General features: G+C 38.2%; 1 protein-coding gene across 2 annotated transcripts in view; it reads left to right on the forward strand.

Annotated features, from left to right (window-relative positions):
* The first annotated feature begins 218 nt into the window (after positions 1-218).
* Positions 219-24,999, forward strand: part of CUNH6orf89 (chromosome unknown C6orf89 homolog) — a 49,612-nt gene continuing 24,831 nt past the window's right edge. Inside the window, exons 1-3 of one of the 2 annotated variants that reach the window (XM_069073581.1) lie at positions 219-514; positions 15,203-15,410; positions 16,416-16,641. In XM_069073581.1, coding sequence (XP_068929682.1) covers positions 513-514; positions 15,203-15,410; positions 16,416-16,641 — 436 coding nt within the window. In that variant the 5' untranslated portion in view covers positions 219-512. Of the gene's footprint in view, positions 515-1,026; positions 1,049-15,202; positions 15,411-16,415; positions 16,642-24,999 lie in introns of those variants that run through there. The other variant, XM_069073582.1, reaches the window with a different exon arrangement.

Raw genomic sequence — 24,999 nt, forward strand, 5'->3', positions numbered from 1 at the left:
GGTTTAGGACATTCTTTCATATGCTTGTTAGTACCCCCTAATTCTTTTTAAGAACTGTTTACACCCGCAGACCAATTACTTATTGGGGAATGGTTTTTGGTGGATTTTAATCTCATTATTGCAAAGGATTCTGCCCACACCCTCACAAGGGTCACCCCCTCCCAAGGTCCCTACCTAGCAGGGAGGTGATAGAGGAGGGGAGGGTGGTCACTCGCGCACGCGCAGTTCTCGCCAAAACCCGCAGGGCGGGTCGTTAACGCAAGAAGCCATTTTTCGTTTCCGTGAATGTGCGGGCGGTTGGTGGTCGGGCAAGGAGAGAGCGTTCGCATAAAGGGAGAGCTAGTGGGGAATGGTGGCTGAATCCCGGTCGCGGGACCGGAAGCCTAGCGGAAGCCGGAAACTGCTGGGGGGGCGGGCCTCCCAGCCTAGCCGCCCGGGCCATCTCTCCAGGCTCCCGCCGTCCCCCGAGGCAGGAGGCAGCCCCGGGGGCGCGGGGTGAAGCAGGGCTCTGTATGTAAGTGTGACCTCTGGGGGGCGGGGCCTGCGCTATGCTGAAGGTGGGGGATGGGGGAGGAGAGGTCAGTAACGAGGGAGGGTGGGAGAAAGGGGCGAGGGTGGTAGGGGTGGGAAAGAGACTGCTCCCCAAACCCTAGAGTTGGTGCCCCCCTCCGCGGCCTCGTTCTGACCTGGCTTAGCCCGCCCCTCCCCCTCGGCTTTCCCTTCCAACGGCTGCCCCTCCCCCCTCGGGTCAGCTTCGCCTCCCCTCCCCCATCTTCTAACAGCTTCGCTTCCCCTTTCGCCCCTGCTCCCCGGACGACCTCCCTTCCCTCCTCTTAGCCCCAGGCCGCCCCTCCCCATCCTTCTGACCGCCTTTCCCGGCACCCTTGCCTCTCCCCCCTTTTCCTCCCCGCTGTCAGCTGCTTCGTCCGAAGGGGTTTTTCTTCCACCATCCCCTTTTTCCCTCTGCAGTGGAGAGCAGAATGCAGGATCAGTGCTGTTGTTGAGCTCCCTTTGGAGACCGCAGAGCCAGGACAAAGCAGATCCATGGGTGACTGTGATGAAGTCTGCGTTGTGTTGTGTTGTCAGGATCATCGGGGGGTTTTCCCTTGGTTTCCCTTGGCAGTGCTTTAAAATCATTTTCCCAAAATTGTTATGAAGTTGGCAGTTCTGACCAATATGTTGTTCATATGGACTTGTGTGTGTGTGTGTTATCCAGACAATGTATCTGATTTCAGCAGGGAATAGAATACTGTTAAAGCTTGCAAATATCTTTTTAGGCCGTGACAATAACTGCCAAATATGTTGTGGTATTTAGTACAGGGCATGTTGTCAAATTTGTTATTGCCAAGAAGTGGAAAAGGAGAATGGGTTATCTTTTCCAAATTATTGTTTCAATGTGAAATGAGACCCTAGTACTCACATATACATTATGTATCTAGTCACCTCTTACAGACCCAAAGCCAGTCAATCAGTAAACGTTTATTAAGAGCCTGTGCTAAGTGCTTGGGTTACAAAAAAACGATAAAGATAGTCCCTGCTGTCAGGGAGCTTGTAGGCCATATGGGGAGACAGTGGGTGAACAACTGTATACAAATAAGCTATAGACAGGATAAGTTGGAAATAATCAACAGAGGGAAGGCACTAGAATTAAGAGGGATTGGGAAAGATTTCCAGATGAAGGTGGGATTTTAGTTGGGCCTTGAAGGAAGCCAGGGAGGTAGAGATGTGGAGGGAAAGCATTCTGGGCACGAGGCATAGCCAGGGAAAATGTGAGGCATAGCCAGGGAAAATGTCTGCAGTCAGGGGATGGATTGTCTTTTTAGGGGAAAAAGCAAGGAGGCCTGTCATTGGGTCCCAGGATACATAGGGGGGTGGGAGAAGACTGGAAAGGTTGGGAAGGGGTGCAGGTTATGAAGGTCTTTGAATATCAAACAAAGGATTTTATATTTTATCCTAGATGTGATAGGAAAACATTGGAGTTTATTGAGTAGGAATGTGACATCATCGGACCTGCGCTTTAGGGAGATCACGTTGACTGTAATGCGGAGTATTGATCAAAGTGGAGAGACTGCACCAGCAGGCTATTGGAATAATGCAGGCTTGAGATGGGAGGACCTGCACCAGATTGGTGGCAGTGTCAGAGAAGGAGGGGGGATACGTGAGATGTTGTGAAGGTAAAATCAGTAGGCCTTGGCAACAGATTAGATATGGGGGAAGGGGCGGTTAGAAGGAGGAGTCGAGAATGACACCTGAATATTGTGAACCTGAGTGATTTGAGAAAATGTGGTGCTCTCAACAGTAATAGGGAGGTTTGAAAGGTGGGGGTGGGCTGGGGATTTCGAAGGGAAGGATAATGAGTCCAATTTTGGAGTTATTGAGTTAAAGATTCATCTAGTTCAAGCTCTCTAGTTCAAGATGTTCAGTGGACATATGGAGGTGTAAGACTGGAATTCAGCAGGTAAATTAGGGCTGAATGAATAGATTTTATAATCATCAGCATAGAGATGATGATTGAGTCCATGTGAGCTGATAAGATCTCCAAGTGAAATAATACAAAGGAAGCAGAAAAGAAGGTTCAAGAAGGAGTCTTGGGGGACACCCACAGTTAGCAGGTTACACAGGGATGAAGATCCAGCCTGAGGGGAAGAAATTATATTATTTAGTAGTTCCCAGATTAAAATCGGAAGAATGTACTATAGGCAATACTTACTTAAACAGAAAATCAATCACTTGAAAATTAATTTGAGTATAGCCTTTGAGGGCCCAGCCCTCATGAGCAGGCATCATTCTGCAGAGAAAGGCCAGAGTGTACTCAGTATATGAATTTGAATTTTCACAATTAGCTAATCTCCCTTCCTTAATCTGCAGAATTTGGGAATCCCTGGCTGCCATTTTAAGACTAGGAGGCACAGTTTCTTATAACGCAGTAGACTCTCAGAATAACATTTCTTTGAGTATAAACAGCTTTGATATTCTATTATCCTTTAAGGGTAATACTGATTACTTAAAATTAGACTGGGAAAAGAATTAGAATACTACTATATAATATGTATTATATATTATCATATATAATGTTATATACCTATTATATATTCTGTATAATGTAATACTAGCCATTACCTGGTTTGTGAATTGTTGGAGAGACTTTCCATTTATTTCTTTGAGGCCTTTATATGCTTCGAATAGGGAGAGGGATAGGGGCTGGGCCTTTACTTTCATTGGTATAGGGAACTCCTGGATGAGGAAACTTTCATTTGCATGTCTGCACCTCTCCTTCCAGTTATAGTCTTAAAGAGTTACCTAGATCACTGAGAAGTTAAGTGACTTGTCCAGGGTCCCATAGCCAGTATGTGCAGAGGTGGAACATGGACAAAAGTTCTCCTGATCTTTAGGCTAGTTGATGCAATAATGATTCTACAGATTTTATTGGGGAGAAGTCAAAAAGGAGGCCAGTGAACTTAAAAGTAATTTGGAAATAGACAAAATCAATGAAAAACCACTATGGATGTGAATCAAGTTAGATAGGTGGTGACTTGAATATTCATAGGAAAGCTTAGTCAAATTACTGAAATTTTGGGCATGAGTCCTATATTGTCAAAACATGAGGCGTATATGATCTGAAGTCAAAGGTATCTATGAACATATACATCATAAGATTTAGAGCAGCAGCAGATCTTAGATAATCTAGGCCAGGGGTTCTTAACCTTTTTTGGGTCATGGCTTCCTTTGGCAGTCTGGTAAAGCCTATGGGCTCCTCAGAATAATGTTTTTAAATACATACAATACATGAGATCACAAAGAAAACCAATTGTATTAAATACAATAATCAAAATATTTAAAAAGCAAATTCTTAAACTTGTTAGACTCCTTGATCTAGTCCCACCCCCTCATTTTACAGATAAGATAACTGAGATCTAGCTGGATTAAGTAATTTGTTTGAGGTTATATTCTTTTTTTTTTTTCCTTTTGGAAGGCAATTTGGAGTTAAGTAACTTGCCCAAGGTTACACAGCTAGTGGGCGTTCAGTGTCTCAGGCTGGAACTCGGGTCCTCCTGACTCCAGGGCCAAGCACTTTACTCACTGCGCCACCTAGCCGCCCCAGGTTATATTCTTAATAAGTAGGAGAGCTAAGATTTGAGCCTTGGTCCTCAGGCTCTAAATCCAGTATTCTTTCAAAACTAATGTTTCCTTGCCTATCATTGCATTTTTATTTCATGGAAAAATTGCTGTATCATATTAAAGTCTTATCAGAATTATTTTCCTTTTTAAGTGTGATACCACAGGATCATGGATTTCTAACTGCAAGGTACTTTGGAGGTCATCTTCCAATCCCTTCATTTTATTGCTGAGCACACTGAGCTCTAGGGAGGTACCTTTCCTAAGGTCTCCTACTTAGCAGAGCAAGGATTTGAACCTAGATCCCCCAATTCTGACTTCCAGTCCTCTTTTACACCACACTTGCCTCTGAATACAATGAATATGATGTTGATGATAGGATGGCAATATGTTACTGCATTAAGATTATATTTTAGGGGGGTGGCCAGGTAGCACAGCGAGTAAGAGCACTGGCTCCAGTGTCGGGAAGACCTGGGGATCGAATCTGGGCTCTGACACTTAGCACCACACCCAGAAATAACTGGCCGTGTAACCTTGAGCAAGTTACTTAACCCCGATTGCTCATAAAAAAAATTTTTTTTAAAGATTATATTTTAGGTAATGATTCTTTTTTTATGAACCTGTGATTTCATTGATATTTGGATTTCTAGGAAAGGAACTTCATAATACCAATACAGAGCCTATACCCGTTTTGTTAACTGTTAATCTTGAGAGAATTGCCTGGAGCACTGAAGGTCTGGTGCTTGTTCAGTATCACACAGCCAATGTCTGGCAGAGGACTTGAACTCAGGTTCCAAGGCTGGCTTTCTAAGCCTTAGTGAGGTTACCTCTAATTAGTATCTTCAGTAGAATTACAGTTGCTGTCTCAAGGTTATAAAAGATCTTAAATGGTGGAAGGAAAACATATTTATTCATAGAATATCAATAGCTCATATTTCTAAGGGGCCTTAATATTTACAAAGCACTTTCTTCACCACTTCCTTATAAGATAGACAGAAAAAGTATATACAGAGGAAGGTAATGTTAAATGACTTGTCTAGGGTTATACATCCTAGACCAGGGATGAAATCTTTCATGACTTCCATTCTTCTTCATCATAATGCCTCTTCAGCTCACACAAGGATTGAAATGGACCTTAGAAGTTATCTAGTACAACTGTTTACTAAACCAAGAATCTTCTTTATTCCTCCCAACAAAGGAGTACAGAGCCTCTATGAAGTAGTGTCCATTCAAGTACCTGTAACAGTAGGGAACTCACTTTTTTTATACATACACATATTTTTAATTTTAATCTACATTATTAACATTTTCTCCTTAACTTTATTTCAAAAGTATTATTTTTTGTTAACATTCTTTTAAAAAATTTTGAGTATGGGGCAGCTAGGTGGCACAATGAATAGAGCACTGGCCCAGGAGTCAGAAGGACCTGAGTTCAAATTCGGCCTCAGACACTTAACACTTAACTAGCTGTGTGACCTTGGGCAAATCACTTAATCCCAATTGCCCTGTCTTTCCCCTTCCAAAAAAGCAAAAAACAAAAACAGCAAAACCAAAAAAAGATTTTTTTGAGTTCCAAATTCTCTCCTTCCCACCAGCCTCTTCCCTACCCACTGAGAAGGCAAGCAATATGATATCAATTATACATGTGAAATAATGCAAAATATATTTCCATATTAGCATAAAATAAAGTGAGAAAATAATTTTTCACTTTGTACTCAAGGTTCACCAGTTCTCTCTGGAAGTAAACGGCACTTTTCTTTTTAAATCATGAGTCCTTCTGAATTGTCTTGGATCTTTGTATGGATCAGAGTAGTTAAATCTTTCACAATTGATCACTAATTACAATATGTTACTGTTTTTTATTACATTATATATTACATGTATATATATTACAATATATATACAATATATTACAATGCTGTTACTGTGTATGATGATTTCCTAATTCTATTCACTTCACTTTGTATCAGTCATACAGGGTCTTCCCAAGTCTTTTTTCTGCAGTCATCTCCCTTGTCATTGCTTATAGCATAATAGTATTCCATCACAATCACATACCACAACTTGTTCAGCCATTCCCCAATTGATGGACATCCCCTTAATTTTCAGTTCTTTTTCATCACAAAAAGAGCTACTATAAACATTTTTGTATATACAGGCTCTTTTCCTTTTCCTTTGATCTCTTTGGGATATAGACATAGTAGTGATATTGCTGGGTCAAAGGGTATTCACAGTTTTTTAAAACATAATTTTTTTCTTTTTAATTAATTTAGTTTTCAACATTCACTTCCACAAGATTTTGAATTCCAAATTTTCTCCCATCTCTCCCCTCCTCCCACCCCCAAGATGGTGTGCATCCTGATTACCCTTCCCCTCATTCTGCTCTCCCTTCCATCACCCTCCCCACTTCTCTTATCCCCTTCTCTTCTATTTTCTGTAGGACAGGATAAGTTTCTGTACCCCATTGCCTAAATATCTTATTTCTCGGTTGCATGTAAAAACTTTTTAGCATTCATTTAAAACTTTGTGTCCCACATTCTCTCCCTTCCTCCCCACCCACCCTCATTGAGAAAGCAAGCAATTTGATATAGGTTATATATGTGTCGTCATGCAAAACACTTCCATGATAATCGTGTTATAAAAGATTAACTATATTTCCCTCCATTCTGTCCCACCCCCCATTTATTCTATTCTGTTCTTTGACCCTGTCCCACCTCGAGTGTTTGCTTCTGATTACTGCCTCCCCCCATTTACCCTCTTTTCTGTCATCCCCTCCCATTATCCCCTTCCCCCTTATTTTCCTGTATGCTAAGAGATTTCTATACCCAATTGAGTGTGTATGTTATTCCCTCCTTCAGCCAAATCTAATTGGAGTAAGGTTTACTCATCCCCTCTCACCTCCCCCCTCTTCCACTCACTGTAAAAGCTTTTTCTTACCTCTTTTATGTGAGATAATTTAACAGATTCTACCTCTCCCTTTCTCCTTCCTCAAGTATATTTCTCTGTCATGCCTTAATTTTATTATATCATCTTTTCATATTGAACTTACCCTGTATCTTCTCTGTCTCTATCTGTGTATACATAGACATATACACACATATATATACACCCACACATATATGTGTGTGTATGTATGTATGTATGTATGTTTGTATTCCCTCCAACTATTCTTATACTGAAAAAGTTACAAAATGAGTTACAAATATCATCTTTCCATGGGATCATCTTTACATAGGAGTGTAAACAGTTCAACTTTAATAAGTCCCTTATTAAGGGGGATATAATATAATATATATTTTTATATATTATATATTGTGTAATAATATAATATAAGTCTCTTTCCTGTTTATTTTTTCATGCTTCTCTTAATTCCCTATTTGAAAGTCAGATTTTCTATTCAGCTCTGGTCTTTTCATCAAGAATGCTTGAAAGTCGTTTATTTCATTGAATTATTTTTTTTTTCCCTAAAGGATTATACTTGGTTTTTCTGGGGGGGGGGGGTGATTCTTGATTTTAATCCTAGCTCCTTTGACCTCTGGAATATCATTCAAGACCTCTGATCCCTTAATATAGAAACTGCTACATCTTGTGTTATCCTAATTGTGTTTCCACAATAATTGAATTCTTTCTGGCTACTTGCAATATTTTCTCCTTGACTGTTTGGCTACAATATTTCTAGGTGTTTTTCTTTTTGGATCTCTTTCAGAAGCTGATCAGTGGATTTCTCCAATTTCTATTTTCCCCTCTGGTTCTAGAATCAGGGCAGTTTTCCTTGATGATTTCTTGAAAGATGATGTCGAGGCTGTTTTTTTTATCATGGGTTTCAGGTAGTCCAATAATTTTTAAATTCTCTCTTCTGGATTTATTTTCCAGGTCAGTGGTTTTTCCAGTGAGTTATTTCACATTGTCTTCTATTTTTTTTCATTCTTTTTGTTTTGTTTTATAATTTCTTGATTTCTCATAAAATTAGCTTCCATTTGCTCCATTCCAATTTTTTAAGAAATTATTTTCTTTAGTAAAGTGGATAATTTTGACTACATGAAATTGAAAAGTTTCTGTACAAACAAAGCCAATGTAACCAAGATTAAGAGGGAGGTGGGAAATTGGGAAAGAATCTTTACAACCTATGTCTCTGACAAAGGACTCATTTCTAAAATATACAGAGAATTGAGTCAAATTTATAAGAATACAAGTCATTCCCCAATTGATAAATGGTCAAAGGATATGAACAGGCAGTTTTCAGTGAAAGAAATTAAAGCTGTCTATAAGCACATGGAGAAATGCTCTAATTTACTACTGATTAGAGAAATGCAAATCAAAACAACTCTGAGGTACAGCATCTCACCAGTCAGATTGGCTAAGATGACAAAACAGGAAAATGACAAATGCTGGAGAGGATGTGGGCAAATTGGAACACTAATGCATTGTTGGTGGAGTTGTGAACTGATCCAGCCTTTCTGGAGAGCAATCTGGAATTATGCCCAAAGGGCTATAAATACTTTCATACCCTTTGATCCAGCAATACCACTCCTAGGGTTATATCCCAAAGAGATCATAGAAATGGGAGAAAGACCCATATGTACAAAAATGTTTATAGCAGCTCTTTTTGTGGTGGCAAAGAATTGGAAATTAAGGGGGTGCCCATCAACTGGGGAATGGCTGAACAAGTTGTGGTATATTCATGTTATGGAATACTATTGTGCTATAAGAAACGAGGAGCAGGCAGTCTTCATATTTACCTGGAGAGGCTTAAAAGAACTGATGCTGAGTGAGAAGAGTAGAACCAGGAGAAATTTGTACACAATTACAGACACAACGTATGTGTGATGATTGACTTTGATAGACTGGACTCTTCTCAGCAATGCAGTGATATAAGTCAATCTCAAAAGACTCATGATGGAGAGAAAAATGTGCATCCAGAGAAAGAACTAAGTTTATATCCAGGTAGAAGCAAAATACCTGATCTTTTTCGTTCTCTTATTTGTTTTTATGTCCTCTTTACCATTTTTCATTCCAGCTGGTACAATCCGTCCTTATAACCTGACCAATGTATAATGTGAAAGTATTTACAGATCCTATACTTGACTATAAGCTGCCATGGGGGGGAGGGGGAAGGGAGGGGGACAAAATGTGAAATTCAAGGAATTGTGGAATTGAATCCTGTAAACTAAAAGGAAACAAACAAATTAATAAAAAAAAAAACTATATTTAAAAAAAAAAGAAATTATTTTCTTCAGTGAGCTTTTGGATTGCCTTTTCCATTTGGCCAATTCTGCTTTTTAAGGCATTCTTCTCATTGACTTTTTGGACCTCTTTTGCCATTTGGGTTAGTGTGTTTTTTTAAGGTGCTATTTACTTCAGTATTTTTTTGGATCTCCTTTAGCAAGCTGTTGACTTGTTTTTCATGATTTTCTTGCATCACTTTAATTTCTCTTCCCAATTTTTCCTCTACTTCTCTTACTTAATTTTCAGAATCCTTTTTGAGCTCTTCTATGGCCTGAGATCAATTCATATTTTTCTTAGAGGCTTTGGATATAGAAGCTTTGGCTTTGTTTTCTTCTTCTGAGTACATGTTTTGATCTTCCTTGTCATCAAAGTAAGATTCTATAGTCTGTGATTTTTTTTCCTGCTATTTGCTTATTTTCTCAACCAATTACTTGACTTTTTCACACTTTGTTAATGTAGCACTCTCCTTCAGGTGTGGAGAGTGCACTGTCCCAAGCTTAAGGGGTTTTACACAGCTGTTTTCAGAGATATTTCTAGGGATATGTAAATTTTTAGTTCTTTTAAAGTTGTATGATCAAAGGAGAGGTATTTACCCCTCTCCTGGTCTGTGAGTGACCACAAGCACTCTTTTCCGCCCTGGAACTGTGTGGAGCATTCCCTGTCCACTGCCACCACAAGCTCTGCTATGCCAGCACTCCTCCTTACCCCAGGAGTTCCACCAAGGACTTCGACCCAGATCAGAGGAAGGGCAAAGCAAGAGAATCCTGCCACAGTGCCAGCCAAGAGATCCCTGCAATCCCCCTCTTATTAGTCGCTCGATCCCCTCACCATCTGGGGGCTGAGATCTCTGGAGGCAGCTACAGCCACCACTACTCTGGCTGGGGCTGGACCATGCTTCTCTCTTAATCTGGTCTGGACAGATCCTTCCCACTGACCTTCTGCTTTCTTTGGAGTTTGTGGGTTGAGAAGTCTGGAAACCGCCATAACTGCCAGTGATTTGGTCTCCTGAGGCCTGCTCTGGCCCTGTCTGTGCTGGTATGGCCCACACTGAACAGGGCCCTACTCCTAGCCTGGTGCAAGAGACCTTTCCTGTTGACCTTCCAGGTTGTCTTGGGCTGGAAATTTGTTTTACTGTCATTTTGTGGTTTCTGCTGCTCTAGAATTTGTTTAGTCATTTTTTTTTTACAGATATTTGGAGGGGTTTGGAGGAGAGCTCAAGAAAGTCCCGCTTTCACTTAGCCATCTTGGCTCCACACCTGGAACTCACTGTCTTAAAAAGGCCATTATGGTTCCATTCCTAGTCAGTGTGTTAATCTTTATATTAAGCAGATGTGTCTTCCTTTATGTCTTAGTTCTGCATTCAGGAATCTTACAAAATAAATAATTTTTCCCTACATGATAACCTTTCAGATATTTAAAAACATTGATCATATCTGCTCTTAGTTTTCTCTCTCTTAGGACAGAATTTTGAGTCCCTTCAACATCTTGATTATCTTCTTCTGAACATAGTTCAGTATATTATTGTTGCTTAGTCTGGTGCTCAGAACTAAACATAATACTTTGTTGTATGGCTATCACAGAATTCAGGACAATTACTTCCCTTGTTCTGGATACTGTGCACTGGATAAATATTACCTTATATTGTTAAATCAGTCCAAGATTAAATTCAATTCAGTGCTCTCAGTGTGCCATCATTATTGCTACAAAGTTATTGATAAAATTAGTGATCAGAACAGGTCTGAATAAAAACCACTTCCAGGTTAACTTGAATCCATTGTAATAAAATATAATTCAGTTCTAAATCTGCCTTCTAACCTCATTGTACTATCCTCTAACTTATATTTCTCCATCCTTTCCACAAGATTATCATAAGAAACTTTTATGAGATAACTTTGCAAAAAATCTACAGCATTCCTTTGTTCTAGTGGCCTTCTAAAGGAGTAGAGATTGGATTTAAGATTTAATTGGTTTAGAGAACTATGTTTCTGTGTTCCACAGCTAGTCATTCCAGAGCTGGAGTTAGAGCCCAATTTTCTTGGTTCTCTGTCCAGTGCATTTTCTAAGCATAATATTGAAGTTTATGTTGAAGCCAGATGTCACTTTAAATGTGGTATGTATGTACATATATATCTACATAAACACATCTATATCTATATGTCTCTTGTGGACTGAAGTGAATGCCTGTGTCTGTCCAGTTATGATTATTCTGGATGTATTATTATTAAAAACTATTGTCAATTGATATTTTACTTTTTTCTTAATTTTCTAGATGATTTTCAGTATTTGATATCTCCCAACATTTATACTTTAAATTTCTTTCCTCTCAAATAGTTTTTAAGGTGTAAACAGGTACTTAAATGCATTAGGGGAGCATCTATTAAAAGTATTCTTTTATAATGTGAATAATCACCTTGCTTATCAGTGTTAGAAATTTAGATTTTATGGATATATTTATAGATTTCATTTTTAAAAAGTTAAAGAATAACACCCATTTATGAAATTTGGAATGAAAACTAAAAGTATGATTTGGCACTCAGACCTGTGCCTTTACCTTTTTCCCCTATCTGATCTTAAATAAAGAATCAATTCCTTTAGTTTGAAAGAGTTTGAATTGGGGCCTTCTCTATTAGTGTATTCCCCCCTCTTTTGCTTGCCTTCCCACCATGGCAAAATTCCCTAAACTTCTAAGTTGTCTGTCACTTAACTGATAAGTTATTTGTGAGCTCTCAAATTTCATAAAGCACATGGAAAAGGTGCTCTAAGGGAAGGTTAATAAATATCTCACCTATTAAGCTTCTTATTTACTACTACCAAACTGGAAATATTTTCTATCCTAGAGGCTGTAACAGCTTTGTAATAAAATATATTCATTGTATAGATATAGATATATGCACATACACACATAAAATTTACTATTTTAAGATAGTATAAAGTATTTTTGGACGAAAATTATATAAACACAAAGCATTTTCTTGGGTGGTTTATTAAATAGTATCTCCTCAGAGCTTCACATCCTGTCTTGGCATAAAACCCACAAAATGAAGGGAGAGTAACAGCCCTCTTCTCTCCCCCACTCCCCAACCTCCTCTTCTTCCCTTCAAAATAAAGCTATTTCAGTTTAACAACTATATGTATTCAGATAGAACAAAAAGTTATTAGGAATGATGTAACCCAGAATGTCTGTTATCTGCAGACTGTTAAAACACCAAAATATAAATATTTTACCTTTAACAAGTTATAAACAAAATAGCCTATTTGTTTCAGCAAACCCATCTCAACTTATTTTTTGTGCACTTAAAGTTTGCTTGCAGTTACTGTTATCTTGATCTGTAAGGTTGCTGTTACACTTATTCTTTTGGTTCTGCTTTTACATCATTTCATATAGTTCTTGCTATATGACTTTGAATTCTGTGTATTTATTATTTTTATGAGATAATTCATATATTTTCAGCCATAACTTATGCAACTATTTCCCAGGTATTAAAACATTATACAGTTTTGCATTTGGGATTATGGTTAATGTGAAAACCTTTTTCAGTAGAAGGGAAGACTTCATTGCTTTAGATGATTGTATTTCAGTATAAAAATGGTGTCATACTAACTATATTTAAGTATATAACATATATATAACTGTACTGACAGTCCAGATTTTTTGCCTCTTATTCTTTAACTTAAATTCAATTTAAAATTGCTACTGTGTGATTGTAGGTGAAATCAGTTTACTAGAAATATCAAATGTATGATCTTTAAGCTCTTTAAAAATTTTATTATGAACATACCAAATGAAATCAGCTTTTTCATGTACGTTGTGGAATAGGAGTGGAATGCATGTGAAACTGAGTGTCTCTTACATAAATCTTGCTTTTCTTATAATAAATTTATATATAATAAATTATATATATATAATTATAATAAATAGAATAATTTCTTATCATTATAATAAATAGAATACATTCATCAGGTAACTTTCAAAGCTACCCTGCTTGTTTGTTTGTGTTGCTTTCTGGTCTTATTTTTTGGAGAAGGGGGAACCCAACCCCTAAGCAGCCTCCTCCTTACTCCTTCACACTTGCTCTCCTTTAATTTAGAAAAGTACAAAGTGCCCTCTTCTGGTTAGGAGTCATGTTTGCAGAAAAACCTGAGGAATGTAATCTGAAAGTTACCAGCCATGAGTTTGTTAGCCCTCTTTCATTATGTTGAATACAATGTTTTAGTAGATCTTCCCTTTAATATTAGTGATCACTTTTTCTTCAGTTATTGGTTGGAAGAGAATACTTGGTACGTGGAACTGCCTTGTGACAGTTTTTTACCATGTAGGTCTTGTTTTGTAGAACTACTCTGACTTCTCTTCGACTTTTAAATCTTATGGAACCCTCAGTATAGAGCTAAATAATTAAGCCAAGTGATCAAACATCGCTCTCCATATTAGATTGATTAGAGTAGATGAATGGGTTAATAGAGCTGGAAGAAAACTTAGAAGTCATCTAATCCTAATTTTTTTTAATATAGACTAGAACACAGAATGGTTAAATGATTTACTTCAGATCACATAGTATTGGCAGAACTGAACTAGGTCTCCTGAATCAGTCTTTTCTGAATTTTTCTGAATTTTTCCTGAATCAGCTCTTTTCACTGTATCATATATTGAACTGACGACTTCTCTATCTTGGCAGACCTTTTCCTGTTGCAGTTACTTTTTTGGTATTCTTCTTGAGAGAAGACTTATTATTTTGATTTTTGGTTTGTTCTTTAGGAAAACTTGGTCTCCTCACACTTTTCCAGTCTTCTTACATTGCTTACATAATTACACATTACTTACAAATTACATATTACTTCTCACATGATTTACAGTCCACTGACACTGGTCTCTTTACTGGTTCCTTGTGCAAGACATTCCTCTCTATACTGAGTATTTTCACTGACCGTGCCCCATACCTGGAATTCTTTCACTTCTCTTCTCCATCTCCTGGCTTCAAGTCCCAGCTAAAATCCCCCCTTATTTCCAATTCCCCTTAATGCTAGTGCCTTCCCTCTGTTTATTACTTACAATTTATCCCATTTGTATATTGTTTGTACTTGTTTTGCATGTTATCTCCACCATTAGATTGTGAGTGCCTTGAGAGCAGGGATTGTTATTTGTCTTTCTTTGTATCACTAGTGCTTAGCATAGTGCCCAGTACACAGTAGGTACTTAATAAATGCTTGTTGATTGACCAGGTGAGGCTTTGCATTGGTTGGTTAAACTATAATAGGAAAAAATTAGTTATCAGGCAAGAAAAGCTACTGACTTTTTTGTGTACTTTGACCCAGAGATCCCCTCATAAAAAAAAATATGCCCATTGGGAAATGAGTGGACAAACATGGCATATAAGTATAGCAAAATATTACTGAGTTGGTATGATGACTGAGAATTCATAGAAACATAAGAAGATGTGTATGAAGTGATCCAGAGTGAAAACAGAGCCAAAAAACAGAACCAAAATAATACCTACTGTGGTGTAAATAAAAATTAATACTAAGAGGCATCAGAACTAAGGGCAGATATCGAGAACAGTGTTGGTAGCATTATCAGGGTCGAAGCACATATTTTTTTCTCTTGACAATTGAGACACCACATAAATGGAAAGTGACATGTACTATCAGTTGCAATCATGCCATTATTGCAGGATGTACTTTGTAGTGTCCATTGAGAAATGTTTGTATCCAAATAGTATCATTACATTTTTTGTTTGTCTATTGGGAAATGTTTGTCCATTGAGAAATGTTTGTGTCCAAATAGTATCATTGCTTTTTTTAAAAGAGAGCCCCTCATAAACAACATCTAGAAAATTTTTTTTGAAAAATTGGTTTTTTGTTGTAGGGATTTTATATTGGAAGACATGGATCTTGCTGCCAATGAGCTCAGCATCTATGATAAACTTTCAGAGACCATCGATTTAGTGAGGCAGACAGGACATCAATGTGGAATGTCAGAGAAGGCAATTGAAAAGTTTATCAAACAGCTGCTAGAGAAGAATGAACCTCAGAGGGGACCACCCCGACATCCTCTGCTCATGGTGGCTTACAAGGTAAAGTTGTATTCTAATTTTGAAATATTGTGGAAAGAACATAAATTCTTCTCTTTAAATATTCTGCCACGGTATTGCTGACTGATTGGGGGTGACCTAATATGTAGGTCACTTAACCTTTTTGTGTTTACTTTTTCTTGGACAAATTGGAGCTTTACTCTCGTTAGTAAGTCTGAATATTTGTTTAGAGGCATAGTTTTGAAAGCTTTGTATTTTTTATTAGCTGGGGGCTCTTTTGAATAGTGATATAAATTTGTCCAGGATCAAATCATAAAATAGGATATTCCGTGCTTAAAATAATGCCTATTGAAAAGGCTTATCATGGGCGCCAGGTAGCACAGCGAGTAAGAGCACCGGCTCCAGTGTCAGGATGACCTGGAGATCGAATCTCAGGCTCAGACACTTAGCACCCACCCAGAAACACCTGGCCATGTAACCTTGAGCAAGTTACTTAACCCCAATTGCTTAGGGGCGGCCAGGTGGCTCAGCGAGTAAGGGCACCTGCTCCAGTGTCAGGATGACCTGGGGATCAAATCTGGGCTCAGATACTCAGCACCACACCCAGAAATAACTGGCCTGTAACCTTGAGCAAGTTACTTAACCCTGATTGCTTTAAAAAAAGAAAAGGCTTATCAGGGCTGATTTAAATGAGGTGCCTTTATCCTAACTTTCTGTTAATGATTGGTAAACTACAAGTGGAAGATGACCTTTAGTATCAGTCACAATCAAATTTTTCTTTTCTTACTTGGGACTTGAGGGGGAGTATTTTATGGGAGGGATCATTGGGATGTTGGTTGGGAAGTGCTGGTTGTGTCAAAACAAAGTATATGCCAAGAATTAAGTAATGAGTATCTTTCCCCAAATGAATGAGTTATTTATGACGGTAGATTATGCTGTAAATGTAAACCTAACAACTCCTCATCAGAAAACCATTTCTTTGCATTTTAAGATGTTTATTTAAGCTGCTACATCAACAATTATGTATTGGTGTGTTTTTCCTTTTAGGTCCTGATCACACTGGGATTAACACTGCTCACTGCCTACTTTGTGATTCAGCCCTGTAGCCCTTTACCACCTGAACCAGTCCTCTCTGGGGCTCACACCTGGCGCTCTCTGATCCATCATATCAGGCTGATGTCCTTGCCCATTGCCAAGAAATATATGCTTGAAAATAAGGAATTTGTTCCTCTGTCTAATTATAACGAGCCCCCAAGTGACGATGGATATGCAGGTAGATTGCTACATTTACTTATTAGCTAGATCTCTTTCTAGATAGTAGATGAATTGAAAATTTAAAAAAATGGAGTTTTACATTTTTACATTTTTCATTCCAATAATTGCCCATATAAAGGAAAGGTTTGACTGTATCATATTTTTATATGTATCTTTTACATATATATTTACCACTCTATTATAGTGTTGGGCACATCATCAATAATGTGTGAACTAGTAGTTATGTGATCTCTTTCCACTTACAAAGATAGAAAACAATCTATAATTTAGTGGATAATAACGACAACTAGCATTTATAGCACCTTAAAATTTGTAAAGTGCTTTACATATATTTTCTCACTTGATCCTCACAATTACTCTAAGAGATAGGTGCTATTATTATCCCCATTTTACAGATGAAGAAACTGAGGCAACTAGTCATCACCTTACGCAGGATTTGAAGTGAGATCTTTCTGACTTTAGGTCTAATGCTCTGTCCACTGTACTAATCAGCTGTCTAGGATAAATCTTAAAGACTTTATTGAAATTCAGAAAAATTAACTAATTTGCATATGTTCACTTAGTGAGTGTCAGATTGGGATTTGAATGCAGGTATTTCTGACTCAAGTCCAGGACTGTGTCTACTACCCCATACATATGTGTCCTGAACACATGATCAATGATCACAGTTCAATAAATGGTTGTTTATTGATTTACTGAAGGCATCAGAGCTTTGATTCATTCTGCTTTGTCCTGTGACAATTCTTGTTCATGTAGGATTTATTTGCTTTGTAAACTTTACTTGGTATGTCTTTACATTGTCCAACTTATCTTAGACTTATAAATCTTAGGGATCTCTCAGTATGGAGTTAATAATTGTAAAGAATTTACCAACAAGTTGAGTTTAAGAACATGTTCCTGGTGACAATGTATCAGTGAGAGAGAATTAATCAACTTACTACAAACATTTGTTAAGTACTGCTATGTGCCAGGTACTATACTAGGTGATGAGGATATCAAGACATAAAGGGTGAAATCATCTCTTCTCTTTTCAAATAATTTAGAAATATAGATTGTGAAATTTAACTTTTTTTGTCTTTCAGTCATTTTTTGGTTGTGTCTGACTCTTTGTGACCCCATTTGGGATTTTCTTGGCTAAGATACTGGAGTGGTTTGCCATTTCTTTCTCCAGCTCATTTTACAGATGAGGAAACTGAGGTGAGGTGGAACAAGGTGAAGTGACTTGCCCAGGGTCACACAGCTGTTAATTGTCTGAGGTCATATTTGAACTCAGGTCTTCTTGACTCCAGGCCTGGTGCTCTATCCATTGTGCCTCCTCGCTGCCCTTTTCTCTTCTTTAGAGAATATGAATTATGGAGTTTTTCTTGAAAACTTTAAAGCACTATATAAAATTTATATATATGTATGTATAAAGTAAAAATCACATAATTTTTAGGATCATAAAATATGATCCTACACTGTATCCATTATAATAATAACTCATATTTCTGTAGATTTTTAAGGTTTCAGAGTGCTTTCTTCATAACAACTTTGTGGTATAGGCTGTATGAATATTTTCGTCTTAATTTTACAGGAGAGAAAACTGAGGCAAAGGATGGCATGATACAGTAGATAGAATACTGAACTTGGAGTCAGGAAAACCTGGGTTCAAAGCCTGCTTCAGATACCGTGTTTCCCCGATAATAAGACACCATCTTATTATTTTTTTTGGACAGAAAAACACCAGAGGGCTTATTTTCAGGGGAGGGCTTATTTTAATGAACATTGACAGCAATTTTAATAAACAGGTAAATGTGAACAAAAAAATGTACCTTTATTCAATAAGCAAATCACTGGGGAAGAACAGGATGATGCACTCACTGCTGCAGCTCTGATTGGATGCAGCTCGTAGTTCGGCGTGCGTTTCAGGGGGGGGAGACGGTGCATACAGAGGGTACCATAATGTAGCGTGTAGCACAGGGGATCACCTTCACTACAGTAGCAATCTCAATAGGGCTTATTTTCGGGGGAGGGCTTATTTTAGAGGAACTTTACACAGTAAGGGGAGAGCTTGTTTTCGGGATAGGTCTTATTATTGGAGAAACACGGTACCTGCTAGGTTAGTATGATCCTGTCAAGGACCTCAGTTTCCTAATTTGTAAAATGAGGGCTTTAGAGTTGATGACCCCTAAGGACCCTTTCAACTCTTAATGCATGATCCTACAAGTCTTGCTCAGAATCACACAGCTGGGAGATGTTGAGCCAAGATGATATAATCTATGTCTTTCTTGTCACCAAATCCATTGTTCTTTTATAAAAATCATTCATATTATAATAACTCACATTTCTGTAGCTCTTCTCCTTAATTGGATGATTTTGGTTAAATCACAACTTTTCCGAGCCATCACAATGTCTGGAACATTAATATGCATTTAATAAATGCTTACCGATTGACTTATTTGTAAAATGGGAATGATAATAGTTCTCTACCTTATTCAGTCAGTAAACATTAAGTTCCTGGAGGTATTCTTCTAGGTGCTAGGAATATATGATTATGTCATGTAATATGACATAGTGATTCTTTTGAGGGAGAAACAACATGTGTGCAGATAATAGAAATGTATATAAAATAAACATGAGGCAGAAAATACAAAAAAAAAGTGAGTGAACTCTCCCTCTTGAAGGTGTATATCTCACCCCAACAAAGAAAGAGACACAAATCTCACCCAATGGGGGAAATTACCTAACATTTCTAGGGAGGTAAAGTGGAAATCAGGGATATGATGAGGAACTGGTTTCCTTTCCATGCCTACAAGAATGTCTTTCTCTTGTTCCCAGCTGTAGTTAATTCAGAAGAGTCTGGCACCACATGTGTTTCTCTTGAAGAAGGAATAAAGAGTGTCTCTCTATTCTAAAATAAATAAATAAATAAACATGAGGTAATGAAGTTACTTTGGGGTAGAAACACTAGCGGTCAAAAGCATCAGGAAAGGTCTCAGAGGAGATGCCAAGCTACCTGAATCTTGAGGGAAATTAAGAATTCTAAAAGGCAGAAGTGATGAGAGAATGAATTCCAGGCATTGGGGTATATGGATGGGGGGCTGGAGGAAAGTGGGAGGGGAAATACGTCCTTACAAAAAGCACAGATAATAGAATAACATCAGTGAAGCTGGAACATAGAGTTTGGGAAAAGGAGCATTATGTGTCAAGACTGAAAAGAATATGGGCTAGAGCTACACTAAGAAGAGCTCCAAATGTTGACGAGGAGTTTGGGAAACCCTTGAAGCCTTTTGAGCAGGTCTGTTGTTTAAGAATTTCACTTTGTCAGCTGTGAAAGTGATGGCTCGGAGAAGGGGAAGACTTACAGCAGGGAGACCAATTAGGAGTCTGTCGCATAGTAGTCCAGGTGAGAGCTTGCTGTTCGGGACCAGATCTAGGGTAGTGACCATCTAAGTGGAGACAAGGGAACGGATGTGAGAAGGATTGTAGCAGTAGAGAATCAATGGCTTGACAACTGATCGGGATTGAAAGCATTTGTGGTGCCCTTGACAGAGATAGGGAAGTTAAGAAGATAGAGTGTGCTTTGGGGGAAAGATAATGCATTCTGTTGTGAACGTGTTGAACTGGTTGGCAGTGTGGAAATAGAGCTCAGGAGCCACCAGCCTTGAATATGGTAAGGTCCTGATTATCGAAAGTAACGAATTCCCTAAAGTGGTCTCATGTATTCTCATTCACACCATTCCACATTATGATTGTGTAAAATTTGGCAGTTCTAGCCCAGTGGAAATAGGTAGGGTGAATGTCAATCTGGGGATTTTCTGCATAACTACTTCTCATATCTGCATAGAGAAGATCATTAAACTCATGGAAACTGATGAGGTCACTGAGAAAGAGAATGTAGAAAGGGGGAAAAAAAAAACTCTGACCAAAAATCACCAGGACAGAGATTTCAAGTGCACTCATATTCAGGGGATAGGACATTACGATATCTCACAGGATTATTGTGAGTATGTTACTACATAAATTGTAAAATGCAATATAAATGTGAATTATTGTTATCATTGTCCATATCATAAATATAATCCATTCCTTCCTAAAAGTGTTATTCAAGGGACAACTAGGTCGAGCAGTGAAAAGAGCAGTAGCCCTGGAGTCAGGAGGACCTGAGTTCAAATCCGGCCTCAGACACTTGACACTTAGTAGCTGTGTGACCTTGGGCAGGTCACTTAACCCCGATTGCCTTACCAAAATTAAAAAAAGAAAGCGTTATTCAAAAGAAAACATCTTTTCCTAAACATATAACATCATGATAAGGTTTCTAAATATAGTTATAAGTTGTTATGATAATTTTTATTAATCCAACCTAGTGCAGGAATTCCCTCTCTAACATCACTTCATTCACTGCTTGAACTCCTAATATGTTTGGATAACTCACTTACTCAGAGATAGCTCACTTCATTTTTGAGAAATGTCATTTTTAGAAAATTCTTCCTTACATTTAGATGAAATCTGCCTCCCTGTAACTTCCATTCCTTGGTCCCTGTTCTGCTGTGAAACCTCACAGAATCAAGCCAGTCCTTCTTCCTATAATCCCTTCAGATACTAAAAATAACTACAATAGCCACCCTGTCATGTCTCTGTCTCTCATCTTCCCCCCACCCCACCCCTGGTCACCTTCTTCCAGCTAAACATCCTCCATTAATTTATGGATCTAGTCACCATCCTAATCACTTCCAGTTACTCCAGTTCGTTAATGTCTTTCTTAAAATCTGGTACTCAGAGCTACACAATACTCTAGATATGATAGATATCTATCTAGATAGATACCTACCTAAAAAGTACAGTGAAATTGTTATCTCCCTCTCTACTTCACATGGTTGTTATAGGGAAAGTATTTTTAAACTTTAAAACTTTATGTAAAAATGGACTTGTTACTGTTGTTAATTCTGCTCATTCTACTCCTGTTACTGTTGCCCAAGATCACATTAGCCTTTTGGGGTGCCAGGGCAATCTGTTAACTCATTTTGAGTTTTCAGTCCACTAAAAATCTCAAGTCTTTTTCCTATGAACCAGTTTTATTACATCTCTCCTATCCTGTATGGAACAATTAATTTTTTTTAACTTTCACACTCAGGCCTATTTAATTTGAAACATCATTCCAGCCTGTCAGGTTCATTTTGGATCCTGATTCTGCCATCTGTTTGATTAGCTAGAACTCCGATGTTTATATCATCCACATAGATGATAAATGTCAGTGTTTTTATTTCATTTTTTAGAAAGTTCTTAGTAACATAGCTAGGGCAGTTAGGTGGCGAAGTGGATAGAGTGCTGGGCCGGGAGTCAGGAAGACTCATCTTCCTGAATTCAAATCTAGCCTCAGACACTAGCTTTGTGACTCTGGGAAAGTCACTTACCCTTGTTTGCCTGGGTTTCCTTATCTGTAAGTAAATTGAGCTGGAGAAGGAAATAGAAAATCACTCCACTGTCTTTGGCAGAAAAACCCCAAATGTGGTCACAAAGAGTTGACCATAACTGAACCAACTCAACAAGAACGATAAAATTAGGGGTGGCTAGGTGGTGCAGTGAATAGAGCACTGTCCCTGGAGTCAGGAGTTCCTGAGTTCAAATCCGGCCTTAGACACTAACACTAGCCATGTGACCTTGGGCAAGTCACTTAACCCCAACTGCCCTGCCCTCCCCCCTCCAAAAAGAAAAAAAAAAACAATAAAATTACACAGTGTTTTCTATAGAGTTCTCTCTCTTTCAAATAAAACCCTGAAAAGTGATTTCTACTTCTTGGTACCCATGATCAACTTAGAAATTTTTTAGATCTTGGCCCTTGGCATTCACTTTCCTTTAACCAGTCTTCCTCAAAGTAAACACTGGCACATTTAGGGAACCTATAATTATTCATTGTTTGGCTTTCAATATGACATTCCCTGGACCAAAATTTTAATATTTAAGAAACATTAGAATATTGTTAACGAGCCAGATTATCCACCCTCCTCTTAATGAATACTCTGGCCTTATGCAAATGAAAGTAAAATGAGTCCATTGTGTTTAGTCAAGAAGAGAGAAGTAGGATGGTGTGGTTTAAGAATTTTATTTTGGTTGCTTCAGTTAAAGTGCTGTTTTAACTTGTAAATATATGTTTGTGGCTTTCTAAATACGGTGCATTAATTACTATGTGTAATAATTCTGGGAAGGGATAGAAAGACAGTTACGTTAGTATTTTGAATAGTTCTTAGAAAGGAATTGGAGAAGGCATATTTATGTCAGGATTAAGTAGAAACTCATGGAAAAGTAGGTATCAAAGTGCAGACAATGTTGAAACTATAGGAGGGAAAAGGCAGTTAAAATTGATTGATCTTTAACAATATGTTTTATTTTAAATGTTTAGGTTTTATTTTATTTTAAATGTTTAGAAAATAATTAGGATAGTCTTTCAAACAAATGGATTATTAGCATGATGGCTGTAGGAAATAAAGGTACCTGAATGTGTTTTGTACAACCATATGAAGGAGGAAGTCTAGATCCTAGTAACTGTAATCGTTTAAAGGCTAGGCTGCCCCTCTGTCCTCTTTACCACATCATATACTCATTGGACCCTAAGTAATGGTTGCTCATGATTATCAGAGATGATGTAATGCCAGGTGTACCGCTGTATTGGTTTCCTGCATCTGATCATCCAACAGATGCTTATTAAGTGCCAACTACATGCTAGTCATTGAGGATAGAAACAGAAAAACGAAATACCACATGATGATGGTCATGTTCACTGCCAGCTGTTGTTGTTTGTCCTTTGTTCTCAAAGAGGACCATGACATCAGGAAAATGATGCCACGACTTGCAAGTGAATTGGATTTAAGTGAGGGAGAGCTGTGCAAGGTCGCCAGTCTCACTTTCTCCTCCAGAGTCATCAAGGTCCAGTGGTAAGATATATATCAGGACAACTGGAGATGGCCCCATCACTGTCAGCACCTAAGGATAAAAAGAAGGGCTCCATTTTTTAGATTTCAGTTCTTTGACCAAATCTCTTTTCCTTAATTCTCCTCAGTAACCCTCACCTATCATGACTAATCATTGACATCATGCTCAGCCTGCAGTTTAGAGTGAAATAAACTACTTTCTTAAAATATTTAAGTACAACAGGCAAATTTCAGGAATACAGTACAGTTAGTACTAACTGTTTGTTAAGCTAAAGAGATATACATGATTTCTCTTCTGCTTCCACCCTGGCGTGGAGTAGGGGCAGGGACGGGGGGAGGTGGTCACCTGTCTCTATAAAGGCACCAAGATGAGAAGTACCATGTTATTTATGGAGAACATAAACATAACATTTCTAAAACCAGTTTCTTTCCTAGGCTAGATGCACAGTTTCTTAGTTTATTCTCCACTAAACTAAGTCCACATTCTGCTTAACTTAGTATTTGCTCTTAATTCATAGTGTTCCCAATGCTTCTGTTTTTTAACAGGAACTTCTTTTTGTTCACACTTTGCCCTATTGGTGCATTCTTCTTCACTTTCACATCTATAATAGAGTAAGATTTTAGTGTTGAAAAGGGCCCCCCTCCCCCTGTTCTGAGTCTTTAAGATCATACAATCCAATCCTTTTTTTTTTTTTTGCCTTTTGGAGGGCAGTTGGGGTTAAGTAACTTGCCCAAGGTTACATGGCTAGTGTTTTTGTGTGGGTGTTAAGTGTCTGAGGCCAGAACCGAACTCGGGTCCTCCTGACTCTGAGGCCAGCGCTTTACTCACTGTGCCACCTAGCTGCCCCTCCCCCAAACCCTTCTTATTTTGTAAAAGAAGGAACTAGGGCTTAACGAGATCAGAGGATCTCCTGCCCAATCAATTCATTTCCCTTTTGTTCCTTCTAGCTATCCTAGCACCATCTGGACCAGCCTTCTATCGTTTTATATGCTCTTTCAGTAGTTTCTGGATTTGTTAACTAAGTTCAGGATCCACATTTAAAATATACATATATAGCTTCCATTGTTCTCATAACTTCTCACCCATTGAGAATTAAAGATCATAGTTCATGATTCAATATCGTATGTTCAGAGTGATTTAGGTGGGGTGATTAGGTGACACAGTGAATAGAGCACCAACCCTGGAGTCAGGAGGACCTGAATTCAGATCCAGTCTCAGACACTTAACACATACTAGCCCTGTGACCTTGGGCAAGTCACTTAACCCCGATTGCCCTGATCCCCCCCCCCCCCAAAAAAAAAAAAAACCAAAACAGAGTGATTTGGGTAAATTTTCTCTACCTTGGAAATAGTAAGACCACAAGTGCAGGGTCCACAAAGAAAAATAAGTTTGATTGAGTCAGAAAATTAAAAGCAGAAATATTGTCGAAGGCATGGCATCTAGGTGT

This window comes from Petaurus breviceps, unplaced genomic scaffold, assembly GCF_028583685.1.
Source record: "Petaurus breviceps papuanus isolate PSGF00001 unplaced genomic scaffold, PetGlider_PUasm1.0 90865, whole genome shotgun sequence".
Classification (NCBI taxonomy): Eukaryota; Metazoa; Chordata; class Mammalia; order Diprotodontia; family Petauridae; genus Petaurus; species Petaurus breviceps.